Source organism: Gossypium raimondii, chromosome 4, assembly GCF_025698545.1.
Source record: "Gossypium raimondii isolate GPD5lz chromosome 4, ASM2569854v1, whole genome shotgun sequence".
Classification (NCBI taxonomy): Eukaryota; Viridiplantae; Streptophyta; class Magnoliopsida; order Malvales; family Malvaceae; genus Gossypium; species Gossypium raimondii.
Window position 1 is genome coordinate 17,857,545 of NC_068568.1, and position 21,965 is coordinate 17,879,509.

At 35.2% G+C, this 21,965-nt stretch overlaps 1 protein-coding gene across 1 annotated transcript; it reads left to right on the forward strand.

The window, feature by feature from the left end:
• Positions 1-1,628: 1,628 nt before the first annotated feature.
• On the forward strand, positions 1,629-21,132 carry LOC105767661 (threonine dehydratase biosynthetic, chloroplastic). The gene is made up of 9 exons (XM_012587231.2): positions 1,629-2,160; positions 2,703-2,882; positions 2,965-3,234; positions 4,273-4,479; positions 5,245-5,493; positions 5,605-5,675; positions 20,194-20,311; positions 20,399-20,533; positions 20,629-21,132. Exons 1-9 carry the CDS (start codon positions 1,699-1,701, stop codon positions 20,767-20,769), a joined length of 1,833 nt encoding a protein of 610 aa, XP_012442685.2. The 5' UTR covers positions 1,629-1,698; the 3' UTR covers positions 20,770-21,132.
• The last annotated feature ends 833 nt before the right edge of the window (positions 21,133-21,965 follow it).

The following is a 21,965-nucleotide window of genomic DNA, read 5'->3' on the forward strand; positions in this document are numbered from 1 at the left end:
TATACAAACTTATTACATATATATTCAAACCGATCACATGATCTAAAATAAAATTAACAGAATTGTGTTGGTTAATTTAACTTTTTTGTTAAAATAAAAACCCAAATATGGAAATTCCAACAGCAAATTACTTCAAAGCTGACCTAATAAAACAAGTTCAAAGCTTACCTAAAATAAGATGAAGCTAACTAGGGGTGAGCATTCGATCGAATCGAATTGAATCGAATCGAAAATTTTCGAATTAATCGAGTTTTCGAATCTCATTTTATCATCCTAACTTTATTTGAAGTTTTCTCGAATCGAGTCGAGTGAGATGGAATTCGAATCGAATATATTTGTTCGAGTTAAATTTTAAAAAATAATTTTGGGTCATTGTAACCACTGTCACCCATCATAATAAAATTTGTCCACCTTAATCAATTTTTTTATTAACTTTCATCACCTCATAATTTATTTATTAATTTTTTATATATTGGTTAGCTTTTTTGCTTGCTTAGTTGTTTCAATTATCTTGATTCTTGTCACTATGTATTTTGGAATTAAAAATATATTAAATGTAAAAATATTATTTTTAATAAAAGTTATTTTAAAAATAAAATGTGAAATTGATACCAATATAAAATTTTAACACGAATATTTTATGGCATAATTAATAATTCAATTTTAATATAAATATTCAATATGACTAAACAATTCAATAATATAAATAATATAAATAATATAAAATGTGAAATTTAATTTAATAATATAAATAGTAGATATAAATAAAATTATTACTATTTATGTTTAGTGAATTTTTTGAATAATTTTGATTTTTATTTGAGGGTAAAGGTGAGAAGTAAAAGTTTAGGGGAAAATAAAAGTTTTGGAGAATAAAAGTTTAAGGGAAAGTAAATAGGGGAGTAAAATTTTGGAGGAAAAATATTAAAAAAAAATTGGAGGGGGAGGGTTTGGGGTGGATGGGAGGTGAGATGAGAAGGGAATAAAAGTTTTAGAGGAAAAGTGGGAGGGAGTAAAAATTTTGGGAGAAAATAAAAGGTTTTGAGAGTTTTTGGGAGTAAAATTTTGAGAAAAATAAATGGGAGAGTAAAATTTTGGTAGGAAATGGATTTTGAGTAGATTGGGGGGTTGGGAGGGGAGGGGAGTAAAAGTTTTGGGGGGAAAGTGGGAAGGAGTAAAAGTTTTGAGGGAAAAGTAAAAAGATTTAGGAGTTTGGGGTAAAAATGTAAAATATTATAATTTGATATTCGAATTATTCAAATTATTCGAGTTATTCGAATTTGAAAATTTAACTCGATTCGAACTCGAAATTCGAAAAAAAAATTCGAGTTGATTCGAATAACTCGATTCGATTTTTTTTCAATTTTTTCGAGTCGAATCGAGTTTTACTCACATCTAAAGCTAACTCCATATTTGTTTCCACGTAGCCCGTCTCTGGTTTAATGTTTCATTTAGAGGTCACCCGCGGTGAAGCGAAACCTCGTCCCATAAAGTGACAGCCTTTCGTCACCGAGACTACGTGGCGTTATTTTATAGGCTTGGTTTCTTCAACTCTAAAATTGCGCCAAAACGGAAGAGAACACCCCACTCCAATATTCTTCTTTCAGCCTATAAAAGGTACAAAATCCCTCCAAAGGGCAAAGCCGCCTCAACGCCTCACAAACACATCACGGTTTTATTACATAGAAAAAGGAACTGATGGAGGGTCTCCGCCTCGCGCCACCTCAACCGACGCTACTCCACCGTACAGAGACGGTGCTACGTACATCATTCATTGGGCCACACTTTACAAAGAAATGTATCGCCCATCGGATCAGAGTCTCTGTGTCAAAACCGACGGCTGAGGTCTCTTCCCCGACCCTTACTTCTAGCGAAGACACTGTCGCTTCGTCTCCGTCGCAAGGTTTCGTGGTGGCGCCTTCCGATCGGCCGAGGGTGTCTGCCAATTCCCTGCAATATCCCTCAGGGTACTTAGGTGCGGTTCCAGAACGTTCAGTGGACGAAGGAAAAGGCGACGTGAAGACTGCGATGGAATACTTAACGAATATATTGTCGTCCAAAGTTTATGATGTGGCGATAGAGTCGCCGTTACAATTGGCGACTAAGTTGTCTGAACGATTGGGTAATCAAGTTTGGCTCAAGAGAGAAGATTTGCAGCCGGTAAGAAAACTTTCCGTTTTTAAAAAATGGAACCTTTTTGTGCATTATTTAATGATTCCAACGTTCCTTTTTCTTTTAAATTTTGCACTCTTTTTGAAGTTGTAGTTTTTTGTTCTGCATTACATTTATTGAAATGTGATAGACTTCTTTGTCTTTATGGCTTTTGGTTTTTCATTTATAATGAAATTTGTTTCTATGATTAATGGTGGTGGTGTTGGGAGATTGGGACATCTTATATTCTATGATTTTGCTTTTACTTATTTAAACCTTAGCGGAGTCTTTATTTCAGCTTGGATTAGCGCTTTCTGTTTTTAATTTATGTGCCCTCAGATACTTAGTGTTATGAGTAAGCATTCACATTTTTGTAGTTGAATTTTAGTTCTATCGTGGAGTATGTTAATAACTTGCCAAAATGGAAACACTTTACTTTCTAGTTCATCGTATTTGAAATAGAGACCTGAGTACCTTACTTGTTTTCTTGCAGTTCCTTATTTTCCATATTCTGATCAAGTGCTTACTTGTTTGATGTTCGGTATTTTCAGGTATTCTCTTTTAAGCTTCGTGGAGCTTATAATATGATGGCTAAGCTTACGAAGGAGCAGTTAGAAAAAGGGGTTATTTGCTCATCAGCAGGAAATCATGCCCAAGGGGTTGCATTGGCTGCCAAGAAGCTTGGTTGCAATGCTGTTATCGCTATGCCTGTTACAACTCCTGAAATTAAGGTATTTCTTTGTGAAGTTTCTTGTATCAATTATGCCGTCTGTAGGATTTTTTAATTTGAATGGTGGGTTTCTTTTTTTGCAGTGGCAATCTGTTGAGAGGTTGGGTGCAACTGTTGTTCTCGTTGGAGATTCTTATGATGAGGCACAAGCATATGCTAAAAAGCGGGCTAAAGAGGAAAGTCGTACCTTTATACCCCCTTTTGATCATCCAGACGTTATCATGGGACAAGGTACTGTTGGAATGGAGATTGTGCGCCAAATGCAAGGCCCATTGCATGCAATCTTTGTTCCTGTTGGTGGCGGTGGGCTCATAGCTGGCATTGCTGCTTATGTAAAGAGGGTTTCCCCAGAGGTATGTGGTTTCTTATTGTAAACATTACTATTGCATAATGTTGCGTGGGAGCTTGGAGTTCTTTCATTCTTTGTAGATGACAAGCGCTTGCCACTTCATGTATTCAGTTTCTTTCCTTTTTTATTACTCTCGAGCCTTGAATCATCATATATATTTCAAGACTTGAAATTTCATTTGGTTTTTGTTAAAGTTGGGAATTTAGTTTGTTGCTAATTGCTAGATAACTTGATCTGACCTTGGCAATTATGTTGACATATCATAATAGGCGTCCCTGGTCAGATGCTTAAGGTCTTCATAGAAGCTGACTTAGGAAAGTTTTCAATTGAATGTTATGTATTGATGACAATTTCACCTTACAGACATAGATAAATTAGAATAGTTTAAGACTTAGAAGCATGCCTCATTTTCCAGTCTTTAGAAGTTAATAGGCGAGCAAGGCTTTCTAACGCTACTTTATACTTTTTGCGTTGCCTAATTTTAATTTGATACATAGCGCCTTTGATTAATAAATTATATTCAGAACTTGGTCTTGTTCAAACTCAGATAACTATAGGACTACCAATATGATTATATGCATTTGTAGAAAAAACTAGAGTGGACTTAAATTCTTCATATGTTGAACTCATGATCATGGTACATTGAGAATCTCTTAATACACTAGATGAAAGTCGAAGGTTTTCTTATGTATTTTCAGCTCTAACTTCTTTTTTCTTTTCATTTATGATCTTACAAGAGGCCTGCATCCAGCACACCTGTTACAGCCTTGATTGAAACTTATGTTATATTGTTGGAAATTCACTTTTAGGGTTATTCCCCCCCCCCCCTTTTTTTGGAAGTGAAAATTTGTTACCTTGTAGATTGCTTCAATTAGTGTGTTTTTCATGAAATGATTTAGAAACGAAATGTTTTAGGCAATTTGCGGTTTTGTTTTCTCTCTCTCTCTCTCTATTTATTTTTGTTTGAAATTGTATGACTGAGCTTGTTCGTTGTTGCATGACATAATTCATCCACATTACTTTCTGGTGTCTTAATATTCAGGTGAAGGTTATTGGAGTGGAGCCTTCTGATGCAAATGCAATGGCATTGTCGTTGCATCATGGTGAAAGAGTGATGTTGGACAAGGTTGGAGGATTTGCTGATGGAGTAGCTGTTAAGGAAGTTGGTGAAGAAACCTTCTGTCTATGTAGAGAATTGGTCGATGGTGTTGTTCTTGTAAGCCGTGATGCTATTTGTGCCTCTATAAAGGTATGATTTTCATGTTCCTAAATTTGCATTGATTTGCTTTGGCTGATAAATATATATATTTTCATCCCAGTTGTTAAAAATTTGCATTGATTTGCTTTGGCTGATAAATATATATTTTTTCATCCCAATTGTTAAAATACAAAACGATAATCAATTTTTACATCTTCAGTTTCTCAAACTTTATTTTGCTTATACTTGAAAATGGATAAGGATGGAAAAAAACTGATTAATCCAAGGTTAAGCTACAGAGATGTTATGAAAATTATCAATTAGATTCAATGTTTACTATTGACCTTTTTCTATGCTTGGCCCCACACACTGAAATGTTGACCTCATTTCATAAAATCTTAATTTGAAACAAAGTGTCAGGCTTTAAGTTTAAATGTGGTGTACCTTTGGTTTTATTTAGATTCTAGATGTTGTATTTTACGAATTAGGATTTGCCTTTGGTTCTTCATATTAAGGTAACTTGGTTCTGGTTAGTTTCCTCGTATTTTGCATGTTTAATGTGAAATTATTCAATTTTAGATGCAGTTTTCTGATGAGCTATTTTCCTTTTTGGGATACAATTTTTTCTCTAAATTATTTATTCGCAATCTTCTAGATGTTAGAAGCCCTTATGATGTTTTTCTCTCCTTGTTTCTATTTTCTTTGTTCGTTATGACTAATATGATTGGTTTTCATTGGATGACTGATGTACTCAATTAATTGTCACACAGATTGTTTGAATGGTTAGGATTGACTGCTATAGTGCTTGTGTTGCAGGACATGTTTGAAGAGAAGAGGAGCATTCTAGAACCAGCAGGTGCCTTAGCTCTTGCAGGAGCTGAAGCATATTGCAAATATTATGGTTTGAAAGGAAAGAACATTGTAGCTATAACTAGTGGCGCGAACATGAATTTTGATAAGCTTAGAGTGGTTACCGAACTGGCTAATGTGGGTAGAAAACAAGAGGCAGTTCTTGCAACCATTTTGGCAGAGAAGCCTGGAAGCTTTAAACAATTTTGTGAACTGGTATTTCCTTGCAAGTTAATATCTTTTAACTTTTCTATAAATTTTCCACTTTCTTCATTTGTGTTACTAAATAACAGTATCTGATAACCCATTAACTATTGGGATTGACAGGTGGGACCAATGAATATCACCGAGTTCAAATATAGATGTAGTTCTGATAAAGCGGCTGTCGTTTTGTACAGGTTAGTTAGCAGTTTTTGATGACAAGATAAAAAAGATCATGCGTTTGTATGTTATTTTTCTTTTGATGTGCTTTTGCATTTTAATAGTTGAAGGATGTGATACGTTGCTATCTATACTTTCCTGTTTTAGAAGATCACATGCATCTGGGAAAAGGCAGGTTTGTATGTCTTACATGGAGTTTGACTTAATCTTTGATCCCGTAGAGGAGATTGTAGTCGAAATAATGGGATGATTCACTCTACTAGGGCAACACATATCTCATCTTATCCTTAGTTAATGGCTTAATTGTAGTTTTAGTATCTTCTCATTTAGTGGCTTAACTGTAGTTTTCTTTCCTTGCAAATAACATAATCCCTTAGGTTAGGTTGAATACACCAAGGGGTTCTAGACTTAGGACCATCCTGAAATTACTAGTTAATTTGTATTGGGATAGCCGTCCACTCTATACAAACTGCTTATTGAAAAAATAATGCTCAAGGTCCTTCTCTATTGATTATCTCTATTGAGAAACCCAATCTTTATCATTTTGGTATCAAAGCAAATCTTTTCTATATCATTTTCTTTTTCAAAAAATTACTTAACTTTTGTAACACCCTTTACCCGGTATATTGGACCCGAGCAGTAAGGTGCTATAAAAAATATCAAACATTTACAAACAATTTATAGATCAAAAATCTAAAAAAGATATCAATTTATCTCATACGAACGAGTATATCATCTATATCAATCAATTTCAAGTTAATATCGAGCTTACGGAAGATTAAAACTAAGCAAACAACTATAATGATCATTTTAAAATTAAATAAAAAAGGTGGGAAAATTTTGCAAACAGGGGACACACAGTCATGTTCCCTAACTGTGTGCATGAGCTAACCCGTGTGAGATGGGTCACATGGCCGTGTCATTGGACCGTGTAATAAACTGTGTCCATGTGCATCAAAATCACCTAAAAATTTCTAGACCACACGGTCGTGCCATAAGCCTGTGTATGGCACACAACCATGTCTTAGGCCGTGTATATATGGAAATACCTTTCAATGCAAGCTTAAAATCCCTACTTTACTCATGACACAAGCAACCAAATTTATCATACTTCAGCCAATTTAAAAACCCCAAATTCATGCCAAAAACATCAATTAAATCAATCAACTTAAGTGCCTAATCAAATATGCCATAATTGACACCTAAACCAACAATTCAAAACTAGCCAAACATGTATGCATTCAACCATTTCACATTTTCTTTCATATTACCCTTATAACCTAAGTACTTGTACTACCAAATCTTTTCAAGCAGAGCATAGGTATAAACATCAAACTTACCAATTCATCTCTAAGGCATAACCTAAGCATACCATCCATCATACTATTTTCAAGCATCAACTAAAACACATCACATAACATGATATTTTCTCAACCATTAGAACATTAGGCATATAACTCAAGCAACATATCAAAACATCAACAACATAACTATTATCATCATATATACCAAAATGCCAACAATATGCAAAATGGTCATAATAACCAAAAGACTTCTTAGGTACATGTCAAGACCCAAAATGATCATATCATACTCCGGAATATTCCTAACCTGCACACGAAAAATAAATTTGTACGCTGAGTATAACTCAGTGGTGTTTCTATATCAGAATTTTAAATCATAATATAAATCAAGTAATGCATGAATCAACAAAAGCGAGTTCAAGTGCAAATTAACATGACTACCTACATGTCATAATATATAACTCGTTATATAGTCAAATTTTACATTTTGAATCTATAATTTGATATCCACTAATCATCATTATTTCAATTTATAATAATCAATTTCTCAATTTCACAACATAATTTCATCAACCGATCATCAAATTACATATGTTTCAGCACAACTCATCACAAATAAACTTTAATTGTACAATTATAACAATATATCAGATTTTCAAATTTATTCAATTTAGTCCCGATTAAGAAAATTAAATCGAATTGATTTAATTCAGCTCGTTCTATCATTTCTAGCTTACCTTGTGTTATTACCATGCAATGCAATTCATAAATGCAGCAATTGGGAAAGTTTTATAGAAATACAAATCGTAAACTTCGAGCTATTTGTCTATGACTTTATCTTTTTCTTTCCGTTTTGAGGATTTCAGGTCAACCTTAGTTACAAATTAACATAAATACATATCATTTTCACATTCAATTGCTAATTTATGTAATTTTTTCATTTTATTCGATTTAGTCTCCTAAATCGGAACTAACATAATTTTCACATTTAACCCCCAAATCTAATATCGAATTCACTAGAGTCCCTATAGGGCTTCCTATTTCTCAATTACATCACAAGTTATGTATTTTAGTCCCTATTACACATCATCAATTGACTTTACAATTTAGTCATTTTTTTATACTAAACTTAAAATTTATTAAAATATTACTAAAAGTTTCAACTATCTAACAATGGTAATATTCACAATCTTTAACAGTATTGAAAATTATGACATAGGTCAGCTAGCTTGGATTATTGGGATTCCGAAAACATAATATTTACAAGAAAAAAACTCAATTGTACTAACCAAATTAGAGTTTGAAACCTTGAAAAACTTAGCCATGCGTCTTCTTCCTTTCTCCTAAGCTTTGAATTTTTGGAAAGTGAATAGCAAAGTTGTTTTTCTCTTACTCTCCACTAATGTAAATGTGTTTTATTTCTTATGTTTTATTTAATTTAATTTAATATTATATTATCCAATATATATATTTTTAATGCTTCATTACGTCCACTACTAATGATTCATTGATCTAATTGCTTCAAAAGTCCCTTATTCATGTTCTACATTAATAGTTAATAACAATTGAAATTTTAACACTTCGCGATTTAGTTCCTACATTAAAATTAAGCACTAATTCCATGAATTTTCTTGACCGAAAATTAATTCACTTCTATTAATACTCTGTAAGATATTTAATAATAATATTTAAGGTTCTGATTTACAAAAACAAGGTTTTAAAGCCACATTTTCTAATACCACTGACTTTCGGGTCGTTATAGCTTTTCTTTTCTATCTCTTTGTTGATTATCTCTATTGAGAAATTCAATCCTTATCATTTTGGTTTCATAGCAAAATGACCATCATGGTTAACACTGGATTATCTTATCTCCAAAATGATCCATCCAACCCAAACTCTAATCCACCAACCAATTCAAATTTTTATTCCATTGCCCAACAATCACCGCTTTTAAATTAGAGAATTAGCAGTATTCAATGCTCTAGCAATGGGATCCCTTTTGCAAATAATAGAAAGACAATGACTGATAGTGATTGGAGGAACTAAAGTTGGCATTACCTTTATACATCTCAAAGGTGATGTTCTCGACTTATTTTCTTAGATCAACTAGGAGCAAACTTGACTATACTAGGAGGAGCTTTTGAAGGCATTGCAAGAAAACTATGGTCGGTCAAAGTTCTAAAATCTTGATGAACATCTTTGTAGTATATGACAAATAAGATCTCTCTGAAAATATAGATAAGAATTCTCCAAAAGATCTTTGCTAGTGAAATTGGGCCGATCATTGCCTTCTAGGCGTGCTTTTGAATAGCCTAAAGAGGAGCTAAAGGTTGATGTTAGGATCCAGTAGCTGAAAAATGCCTACAAAGACATGAATTTGGCCATTCTATTTGAGGCCAAGCTGTTGGTACTAAGGGCAGTAAGCAAGATGGTTTAGCCTTGCTTGAACAGCAAGCCTTATGGCTTGGGGAAGAAACAAAAGCAGAACAATGTTTTGCAAGTGGAAAAGAATGAGAGAATTTTGGATAAAAAAACAAGCTGAATTTTTCATTAACATTCAAAGATAAGGCATTAAGCCATTACATATACCAGTCAACTTGAAGATCAAACAAACTTTCACCTAATCAACTACCTAACACCACTTAATACATTGAAAATTGTTAATCAGCTTGCATAAGTTACATTGCTGAATTTTCAGTCAATCAATCATAAAAAATTACATCAAAAGTTTACCAACTAAGTTCTATAAGAACTAAGTTACAAAGTATAAACTTAATCAAACAAAACTAGTTGAATTTGGACAGCATTGTCGAGCTTCAGTTCTGCCTTCATGTGCTGCTTTTTTGCTGCATGTGACCTACATGGCCACCATTATTGTTGCATGTGTTGCATGGAAACTAACTTCAACACTCCTCCTTAGTTTCCATGCTTGTAACACGTAGTTGCTTCCTCAGTTTTAAAAACCTTGACACATTGAGTGCTTTGGTGAAAATGTCTGCAACTTGCTCCTCTGAATTGCAATGAACCAGCTCGATTTCATGAGCTTGTTCCATATCCCTTATAACATGCAGCTTGATGTTGAAGTGTTTCGTTTTACCATGGAAAATGGGATTCTTTGCAATTGCAACAGCAGATTTGTTGTCACAGTAAATCTCTGTTGCTCCCTTTTGATTTTGGTTTAAGTCAGCTAGAATTTTTCTAAGTCATATGGCTTGATTCACAGCAGCTGCAGTAACAACATATTCAGCTTCTGCTGTTGACTTGCCACAAGATTTTTCTTCTTAGAGCTCCAGCAAAACATGCCTAATCCAAAGCTAAAAGCATATCTAGATGTGCTCTTCATATCATCACATGAACCAGCCCAGTCACTGTCAACATAGCCTGTTAGCTTCATGCTTTCAACCTTTTTGAACAACACACCATGGCCAATTGTCCCTTTGATATACCTCAGGACTCTTTTAGCAGCTTGAAAATGTTGATCATTACAACAATTCATGAATCTTGATAGTACACTAACAACAAACATAATATCGGGTCTGGTTGCTGTTAAATATAGCAGGCTACCAATGAGGCTTTTGTACATTGTTTCACAATCTGTCTCACCAGTTCCTTGTCTCGATAGCCTCATACCAACAGCCATTGGTGTACTTATTGGCTTACGGTCTTTTTCAGTTTGTTTCACCTCCATTCCAAGGAAGTAATTCATTTTGCCTAGATCAGACATTTCAAACATCATCATTTTATCTTTTAAGTCAAACAGCATACTTTTGTCTCCTCCTGTCACGAAGAGATCATCAACATAGAGGGATAAGATGAGCTGTGTTTTAGCTTGATTCTTCTTGACATATAGTGTTGGTTCACTAACACTTCTCTCGAATTTCATACTGAGCAGGTAAGAGTCAATTCGAGCATACCAGGCTCTAGGTGCTTGCTTCAAGCCATATAAAGCCTTTTTGAGCCTGTACACAAAGTGTTCCTTGCAAGATACAACAAATCCTTGAGGCTGCTCGATGTAAATCTCTTCTTCCAGGAAGCCATTGAGAAATTCTGACTTCACATCTAGTTGATGAATGTTCCGCAGATTTTGAGCAGCCAGAGCAATTATCATCCTGACTGTGTCAAGCCTGGCTACTGGTACGAAAGTCTCCATGTAGTCTAGGCCATACCTTTGGCTGAAACCTTTGACAACAAGCCTGATTTTCAGCTTGTTCAGACTGCCATCAACATTCTGTTTTGCTTGATAGACCCATTTTACTCCAATTGTCTTCTTATCAGCAGGCTTTTCAACCAGCTCCCAAGTTTGATTCTTCTGAATAATGTTGATCTCATCAACCACAGCTTGCTTCCAGCCTTCATCAGCTTCAGCTTCTTCAAAGCAACTTGGTTCAACAGTGGCAACTTGTGCCCTCTCATAAATTTCATCCAAGAGTCTTGTGCCCCTGACAGGCACATCATCAATGTCCATTTGAGGACTAAGTTGCTCAAGTTCAGTCTGATTAGACATTAATTTTTCTGAAATAGCTTCTGGCTCATTTTTCTCCCAATTCCAGTATGCCTTTTCATCAAAGATCACATCTCTGCTTACTTGAATCTTATTTGTTAAGGGATCCAAGATTCTGTAACTCTTTTTGACTGAACTATAGCCTACTAGGATACCTGGCTGAGCCCTTTTTGACAGCTTATCTCTCTTTACTGCTAGTATTTGTGCATAACACAAGCAACCAAAGGTTTTTAGATGAGCCAATGATTGCTTGAATCCAAACCAAGCTTCAAAAGGTGTCTTGTAAGCAAGTGCCTTGGTTGAAAGTCTATTCTGAAGGTAAACAGCAGTGTTTACTGCCTCAGCCCACATGGTTTTGGTCAGTTTCTTTTCAAACAACAGACACCTGGCCATATCCATCAAGCTTCTGTTTTTTCTTTCACTGACTCCATTTTGTTGAGGAGTATAGACATTAGTTATCTTGTGTTTGATACCAGCATCATTGCAGATGACTTCAAACTGAGCTGAGGTGTACTCAATTCCATCGTCTGATCTTACAGACTTCAATTTGCATCCTGTATCTGTTTCAGCTGCAACTTTGAACTTCATAAACACTTGAGCTACCTCTGACTTGTGTTTTATGAAGAAAATCCAGCAATATCTAATACAATCATCAATGAAAAGAATGAAGTACTTGTTTTTTTTGAGTGATTCAGTCTTCATTGGGCCACACACATTAGTGTGCACCAGCTGTAGTCTTTCTGTGGCTCTCTAGGTTGTGTTTGTAGGAAATGGCAGTCTTGCTTGTTTTCTTAACTGACATACTTCATAAACTTCATCATTCTTCACTGAGTTGGTGAAATTTTCAGCCAAGCCTTCACTGACCATTTGAGCCATCGATCTAAAGTTGGCATGTCCAAGTCTTTGATGCCAAAGCTTGGAATCATCAGCAGAGGCTGTGTAAGCTGACTTTGAGTCACTTGGCCAATGAACCTCAAAGCATTTTTCAGTCATGGTGACTGTCATGAGACTTGATCCACTTAGATCAGTAATCTGACACTACTTTCCCTTGAACATAATTGAGTAGCCTTTCTCAAGCAGTTGAGCTATGCTGAGAAGATTTCTGTCAATTTTAGGCACTAAAAGCGCATTCGAGATGACTTTGTTGCCTGTGGGAGTGCATATCAACACATCCCCCTTTCCTTCAGCCTTTATGAACTGACCATTTCCAACCTCGACTTTAGTTTTGCAGTTTCTGCCTAAGGTTTTGAACAAATATGCATCTGATGACATGTGGTTAGTGCAGCCACTGTCCAATAACCAGCCTTTTGAGCACTTCTTTTACCAGCCAAGCAAGACACAACAAAGACTTCCTCTTCATAGTCACTGCTATCTTCAGCTACCCGAACCACTTCACTTTTTTGTTGTGAGTGAGCTTGTTTAGGCCTGCCTTTGTTCTTGCAGACCCTTTCAACATGCCCTCTCTTCTTGCAGTATTGGCATACAGCATCTGGTCTAAACCAGCATCTCTCCTCTAGATGACCAGACCTCTTGCAATGTTTGCAGGGTTGGTCACTGATTCTTGCAGCATCAGGCTTAGGCCTGTTTTTCCAGAATTTTTTGCCTTTATGAGTATTGGTGCTCGAGGCCTCTCTGGCCTTGGCTTGAAAAGCACATTCCTGATGGTCTTCAGCCCTGCTAGCTCTTCTTTGTTCCTGAGCATAGGTGTTAATCAGCTCGGTCAAAGAGATACTAGCAAGATCTCTTGAGTCCTCTAAAGAGGATATCTTTGTTTCATATCCCTCAGGCAAAGTAGGGAGAACTTTCTCCACTATTCTTGTCTCATCAAAGCGCTCACCAAGTAGCCTTATACTATTAACCACTGCCATGATTCTATTTGCATACTGCTTCATAGTTTCTTCTTCCCTAATCTTCAAGTTTTCAAAATCTCTTCTTAAATTTAATAGCTGCTGTTGCCTTGTCCTCTTTGTGCCTTGAAATTCCTCCTTAAGCTAGTCCCAGGTCTGTTTTGGAGTTTCACAGGCCATAATTCTGGTGAAGATGACATTTAACACACAATTTTGAATACAGGACATGGCTTTGTGCCTCTTGGTCCTCTCATCAGCATGTTGTCTGATTTGAGCTACCGTGGGATTGGCCCTTAGTGGTGCTGGCTCAGTACCGGTGTTAACTTCCCACAGATCAAAGGCCTGCAGGTAAGTTTTCATCTTAACCAGCCATATATGAAAATCTTCTCTATTGAAGGCTGGTGGGGCTGCTGGAGAAAATCTTGAAGAAGCCATTCGAATTAAGGTTTTGCTACAACAGGTCCTCTAAGACAAAGGCTCTAGATACCAATTGTTGGTGCTAAGGGAAGTAAGCAAGATGGTTTAGCCTTGCTTGAACAGCAAGCCTCGTGGCTTGGGGAAGAAACAAAAGCAGAACAATGTTTTGCAAGTGGAAAAGAATGAGAGAATTTTGGATAAAAAAACAAGCTGAATTTTTCATTAACATTCAAAGATAAGGCATTAAGCCATTACATATACCAGTCAACTTGAAGATCAAACAAACTTTCACCTAATCAACTACCTAACACCACTTAATACATTGGAAATTATTAATCAGCTTGCATAAGTTACATTGTTGAATTTTTAGTCAATCAATCATCAAAAATTACATCAAAAGTTTACCAACTAAGTTCTATAAGAACTAAGTTACAAAATATAAACTTAATCAAACAAAACTAGTTGAATTTGGACAGCATTGTCGAGCTCCAGTTGCTGCCTTCATGTGCTGCTTCTTTGTTGCATATGACCTACATGGCCACTATTGTTGCTGCATGTGTTGCATGGAAACTAACTTCAACACAAGCTAATACCAAATTGTAGCAACAAAAGGCTTGATTGGACCATATCCACTTGAACCAACCTAAAGCTCGAAAACTCATTTACGCAAGCTTTACAACCTTGGGATAACACTTCTCTCTCAATTGTTCTTGCTAATTACAGAGGTAATTTTCAGATTATGCATGCTACGGCTGAATCCTTGCAAGCACAATTTTTTGGATCTAAACAACAAAATTGATTGAACAAGTGTCTTTGTTCTTGGTATAACGAGAAAATTGCACCAAGACATCGATGCACACCCACAAGTTTTTCTCTCATGGAGATTGTAAAAGACCAAGAAAACTTTGATGAGATACTAGATGTCGAGGTGTGACAGCCACAGTTGACATGGTTGAGATTCCCTTGCTTACCATTTTGGGCAATTCTTCAATTGCTACATTGAAGCTTTGAGGAAAATTGAACTTTGTGAAGTTATCATAATGGCTGACAGTGGCTCAACCCAAAATTTCATCTCTAATGCTATAGTTGAAGAACTTGCACTTCTAATATGTTGCAGACTCTTAGCAATGATAATGTACATGATATTAGGCTTAATTCTAGGATAGAATTTGGTTTGATTTCTTTAAATTTCGTTCCTCTTTTAGACTATTTGGAATATTTGGCGACTTGAAGGCTGCATGATGCTCATGTGTCTGCAAAAGCTTCACGAGCCTCCTTCACATGCCGACGCGTGGGACATCACATGTTCATCAGTTTTTTGCGTAGACATTGACACACAATCCTGACTCAAACCTAGTGGTTGGGTGTTCGATTGGAGGTGATGCTAAAAGATTTTTGGTGTTTTTGGGGTTTTTTTTCATTACTGTTTACACATTGCTTAGAGCCTATTTGCTTGCTGTTTGGTTCAATTTGTTGGGTAATTATAATTTCATCTCTATTTGAGTGGCACTGGGATAATTAGTTTTTGAAGGATTTGTAGGTGGGTCATCACAGTATTTTGTGTCAATCTTCGGCCTTGATTTGGCAAATTTAGCGAAGTAGTTCAAGAGTTTTGGCTCAAAAAAAGCAAATGTGACTACTTAGCCTTCTATAGACAATCAATACTTGGCATTATTCTTCTTGTGGTGTATGTTGATAACACCGTCATTATAGGAGATGATGTAGCAAGAATCTCTCCTATCAAATCTTTCTTCTATATCGATTTTTACATGAAAGATTTTAGGTAGTTGAAGTATTTATTGGGGGTAGAAGTCACAAGGAGCAAAAGGGAATTTTTCTATTTTAGAGAAGTACATTCTTGATGTACTTACAGATACCTGAAAGTTGGCAGCAAAACCTTGCAGTACTCCAACGATACCTAATGTGCATCTTACAAAAGATGATAATTATCTTGAAAGATATAAGGTGGTAGTTGAGAAATCAAACTTCCTCATTGTAACTCGTTTAGATATTGCATTTGTCGTAAGTAATGATAAGACAATTTATGTCCACATAATCAAGCATTGGGCAAGATTAGAGCGGATTTTATGTTAGTTGAGAGGAGCTCCAGGGCATGGCATAGTATACAACAATCATGGGTGTACTCAATAGTGTTTTTGCAGATGTTGATTTTGTTGAATCTATGATTGATAAAAGGTCTACTATTGAATAGTATTTTTGGTGGAAATTTAGTATCATGAATGAGTAAGAAGTAGAATGTTGTATTTCTATTGAGGTTGAAACTAGAGATAAGGCTATGACACAATTTACGTGTGAAGTCATGTGGATATAACATCTGTTAATTGAAATTGGATTGAAGCATACATCACTAGCAAAACTTTGGTACCATAATTAAGTTGCTGTTCATATTGCCTTGAAATCAATCTATCATGAAAGAATCAAACTTCAACATCTGTTAATTGAAATTGGATTGGAGCATACATCACTAGCAAAATTCTGGTGCCATAATTAAGTTGCTCTTCATATTGCCTCGAAATCAATCTATCATGAAAGAATCAAAGCATCAAGGTCAACTATCACTTGTTCACTGGCTATGTGAAGTCAGGAGAACAACTTGTTGATTTGTTCACAAAGGTATTGAGTGGTAATTGAGTTGGCTACCTATGTAACAAGCTGGATATGATCAACATCTACGCTTTAGATTAAGTGGGAGTGTTACAAATTCTTAAGCAGAGATTATGTATATGATATTACACCTAATTCTAGTATAGGATTTGATTTGACTTGTTTCTTTTTTCCTACTTTTAGACTATGTAAACTTGTATATATAGGCTCACCATAGAGATGAAATCCAACAATTTTCTCTTCGTCTCTTCTATTGTTTTCATAATCAAACAAATCCTCCTTTTTAGTGTATAAATTGAGATGGTGAAATCGTTAGTTGTGTAATTGAATTTGCAAAGATCATTTTGTGCAATTGCCGAGCCTATCACACAAGACTTCTAACAAACTTTATTGGTGACAAGAATTTGGTTTTGGGGATTTAATGGTTAGCATCTTTGAACTCAGTTCAGGCAAATAGGAATGAAATGTTTATGATTTTCTTGATGGCGAACCATATAAGTTGCAAGGAGTTTCAACCAGCCAATCAAATAACATCCCTTTCTAACATAATTTCTAAGATGCTAGATAACACCTTTGAATCTTCATCTCCTATTCAATCTCTTCTTTAAGAGTTTGCACTAGTTTTCATCGAATCTGCTGGGTGAGCAAAATTCGATTCAATTCGAAAAATCGAAAAGAATTTCAAATTTCGAGTTAATCGAATCGAGTTATTCGAGTTATTTGAATTATTCGAATAAACTCGAATAACTCAAGTCGAGTTTGAATTGAGTTGAATTTCACAATTTGAATAATAAATTGGTGTAAATATCCTTTTGGTTCCTATCAACTTTGAAAATAAGCAAATTGGTCTCTTACACCAAAAGTTACAAAAAATTTAAAATAATTTTCAAAATTTAAATTTTATATTTTAAAAAATTATAAAAATTAAAAATTCTAAAAATATAAAAAAGTTAAGATTTCAATTTTTTAAATAATAATTTTGGGACATAATTAATGATTCAAATTTATGATACTCAAGTAAAATTTTTTATTTTGTTTTGAAAATTTTTCAAATATATATGATTTCAAATTTATGTGCTCTAATATGGAATTAGTTATATTGTAACAATATTTTTATTTGACATGTTTAATTTTTTTAATTTAACTCGAACAATTTCACTCGATTAGATTCGACTCGAATCGAATTTTATTTCATTCGAATTGATTCGAAAAAATTTCAAATTGAGTTAGGACGATAAAACAGGAGTCGTGAACTCGATTAACTTGAAAATTTTTCACTCAATTCGATCGAACTCACATTCCTAGAATCTGCATCCCACCTTGACAAATGTCACACCCCAAATCTAAGACCATATCACCAAATTCGCATTCACCAGTCATACATTTACAAAATAGCTTTTCGCTTTCATTTAAGACCATATCACCAAATTCGCATTCACCCGTCATACATTTACAAAATAGCTTTTCGCTTTCAATCTGTTGTTATGCTTTTTGGCCGCTCCAATGCCACTTTCCGAGCTACCATGAATGATTTGTTTCTACCATACCTCTTCAAGTTTTTTCCTTATGATATTTTGATTTATAGTTCTAGTAGTCAGCAACACCAAGATCACATCTATGTTGCCTTGCAATTGCTTTCCATCAACTCATTCTTTGCCAATTCAAAAGATGTGTTTATTTGGGTCGATACAAATTGGTTTTTTACGCCATGTGGTATCCTAGAAAGGCGTGGTTGTTGATCCATGAAAAAAACCGAGTAGTAATGCAATGACCAACCCCACAAAATATGAAAGGACTTAGAATTCTTGGGACTTTCGGATTACTACGGATGATTTGTGCAAAACCATGGCATCATTGATCATCCTTTTTATTGGATTCACAAAAAAAGACTGTTTCACTGGTCACCTACTAAAGAAGTTGCCTCCAACCAACTGATGGAAGCATTAACTATGGTAGTAGTGTTATGTTTTCCTGATTTCTCAATGCCATTTATGTTAAATGCGATGCTTCGATAGCTGGTGTTGGAGTAATCCTTTTACAACAAGATCATCCAATTGCCTATTTCAGTAAGCGTCTTTCTTTTTCTTAGATTAAATATACTTGTGGTCGAGAATTATTAGTGCTGGAATGGCACATTTTTTCTTTTGGATTCCCATTCTTTTGTTAAGGTTGATCATTGCAGCTTGTAAGTTTCTCCTCGACTATAGAATTTCAACTAATGAACAATGATGGTTCCCATTGATTTCCACAAGTTAGCAGTTCCCATGGATTTCACAAGTTACAAGAAGCTCTTTGAGGCTAAACAAATCATGGAACAACTCACTAAAGACCCATCTGCAGATTCTAACTTTCAAATGACTGATCAACCACTTCTATAGATCTCGATTAGTAATTCTTGATTCTCCCACTATAAAAGATAAAATTTGGTGTCACAATTTGCTGATGGGATGTTTACTTAAAAACACTTAAAAGGTGTCAACCAATTTTTTCTGGCTACAACTTGAATTGGGATGTGAATTTTTATTCAAAATTGCTTGGCTTACTAGCAGAACAAGTATCAATCTCTTGCTCTAACTAACCTGTTGCAACCCTTGATTATCAATCTGTGGCTACAGCTTTTTTTTTTTTTCTGTAAGGCAATAAGGATAAAAAACACCTGATTAAATTTGTTTTATCTTTTACTGTTTTCATTGATATACCTTTACTACTAAGAGGGGAATTATATCAAACTTTATACTTCTCATATTTGACCATTCAACAACAAAAATCGACCATAAGGAAACCATACATATTGACCAATAAAAAATTTGCATGTTATGCAGATAAACTAGATTAGACTTTAGAGTTTACTATATATCTTAAGCTTTAAATATTATATATACACAGAATTGCAAGAACTCAGACATGTATATATTTCACTACTCAGGCTACCGCTTTTTTTGCACCTGAGACAATTAAGGGTTCTAGTGCCTAGAATGTGCCTTGCACCCTTGACAACACTAGTGACACGAATTGCAGCTGCCTTCGTCATCTAAAGTCCATCCTATGTTTTATGTGTCACTTCTCTGTCCTGCTAGAGAAGATTTCAAAGTCACAACACCCGCTCCTCTACCCATCAATGCTGATTGGGAATTGATGGTAGAATCAGAATATATATAGCATATCATTGGTTTTGGAACTCAGGAGATCCTACGCTTGAATTACTTGGCTTCATCACTCATAGAGGAGGTGAGTTGGGAATCTTGCTGATCAGTTTCCATCCTTCTGCCTTGAGGACAAGGCAAATTTGCAAGAGGGTGAATAAATACAGTACCACCTATACTTACCTATTTTAGAAGATTACGTGCATGTGGGAAAAAAAGCTGGCTAATATGTCTTACATGGGGTTTGACTTAACCCTTGATCCTATAGATAAGATTGTGGCCAAAATGATGGGATGATTTGCTTTACAAGTTCAACACATCTCTATCTTCTCTGGTTAATGACTTAATTGTAGTTTTGATGTCTTCTCCTTATTTAGTGGCTTAAATGTAGTTTACTTTCCTTTCAAATAACATAGCCTTTAGACTAAAAATACTTTAAGGGGTTCTTGACATAGGATCATTCTGAAATTACTAATTCTTTTGTATTGGGAGAGTTGCCCACCCCAAAAGGACTGCTTATTGGAGGAATAGTGTTTTAGATTCTTGCATTACCTTCTTCAATAAGTTACTTGTCTTTTCATTTCCATCTCTTTGATTTTTTTCTATTGAGAAATTCAGTCCCAGTCAAGATGATTTGGTAGTCTGAAATATGTGAACTGAAGTGAGGGCATTATATTATCTTCCATGAGTGTTTGCAGTGTTGGCGTTCACATGGTTTCTGACCTTGAAGCAATGAAGCAGAGGCTGGAATCTTCTCAACTTAGAACCTACAATCTTACAGCAAGTGATTTGGTTAAAGATCACTTGCGATATTTGGTAATTACTAATTTTAACAAAATTTCCCTCCTTTGTGATGATTGTATATATGCTGTCTTTGTTAATTCTTTTAATCATCTCTTTCAGATGGGAGGCAGATTGAATGTAGAAAACGAGGTTCTATGCCGATTTATTTTCCCGGAGAGGCCTGGTGCTTTGATGAAGTTCTTAGACACATTTAGTCCACGGTGGAATATTAGTTTGTTCCATTACCGCGGTCAGGTTAGCATCCAAGAAAAACTTTGCTGAGAATTTTCAATTCTAATGGGTTGTGCTTTAGAACAATACATTAATCCTGATTTTATTTCATCCAACAGGGTGAAACAGGAGCTAATGTGTTGGTCGGAATTCAAGTTGGGAAGAGCGAGATGGAGGAGTTTATACAAAGATCGGAAAGTCTTGGATACGAGTATGTATTGGTAACCAATGACAGCAATTTCCAACTTCTGATGCATTAGTTAAGAAATAGGTTCTCATATTTATAGAAATAGAATATGTAGCTCGCAATAAGGTTTAAGGTCTTGGTTTTTCTTGCATTGGACTAAATACTTTCAGACTTATATGTACCCAATAATATATGAGCTTCATGATTTAAATATCGAATTAGAGGTCAGTCAAACCAGTGAGATCTCCATTGGTTTAATTTTGTATATAGTTTTGAGCAGTGGACGCCATGTGACTAGAAATTTGCATATGTATCATGTATGTAAGGTAGTAAAGCTCAAGAGGTAGGAGCCAACTTCTTAGCTTCTGGTTCCTTTGAATATGTACAGACCAACTCTTCTAAAACAATTATTTATTCAAACAAAACAATTCAAGCTGTCTTTGTCCATAATGAAATTACTTTAATTGTATTATTAATTATTAAATCAAAATATAAAAAAAAAAGTTTACAGGGCATAAACATAAATAAAAGGCGCATGAAATAGATACGTAAACTATATATGGTACAGGTACAGGACCAGGGTAAAGAAGGGAAGAGTAATTAGGGGGAGGCTATAATTTTTCAAACCATGTCCACCACTATCCATCCCCATAAACACCCAACTCCTTCGCCACCACTTCACTCCAAAACCATCGATACACCCTTGTTCCTGGTCTCTTCCCAAAATCCAAATCAGAATATCATTCTCGATTCAATTTAATTTAATTAATTAAATTGCAATTCAATAATAAAAAACATTATAATTTAACATGCCTTAATTTTTTTTTTTGAAACAAAAACGGCCACAAATGTCAACTAAGATTAATTATGAAACATCACAAATTACTGCATTGTGGATTTCCGGCGGATAATCCAATTCGAACAAATTGTTTTCGGCCTCGCTATACATTCTTTTACAAAGTAAATGGGCCACCTTATTACAAGACCGTTCGGCCCAAATTAAATTGGCAGAATTAAAAAATTCAAAGGCAGCAACACAATCCTTAATTCGTGCGCCAATTGTAGTGACGTCATTGACTAAATTGTTTAGTCTGTTGATCAACCCCACATGGTCGGTCTCAAAAAGAACGTGTTCTTTTAACTGTAGTCTGCGCGCCACTTTAATGCTCTCTTGGAAGGCCACGCACTCAGTTTCTTCCACCGACATCCCACCCTCTTTGAAACCCCCACCCCCACCTAGATCAAAGCCTTCTTCATCTCTGACGACCA

Excerpts from the sequence above, each read along its gene's own strand:
- LOC105767661 (XM_012587231.2), top strand. The coding sequence starts at position 1,699 with ATGGAGGGTCTCCGCCTCGCGCCACCTCAACCGACGCTACTCCACCGT. Across the intron at positions 2,161-2,702 it reads AGAGAGAAGATTTGCAGCCG|GTATTCTCTTTTAAGCTTCG; the intron begins GTAAGAAAACTT and ends CGGTATTTTCAG. Across the intron at positions 4,480-5,244 it reads CTATTTGTGCCTCTATAAAG|GACATGTTTGAAGAGAAGAG; the intron begins GTATGATTTTCA and ends CTTGTGTTGCAG.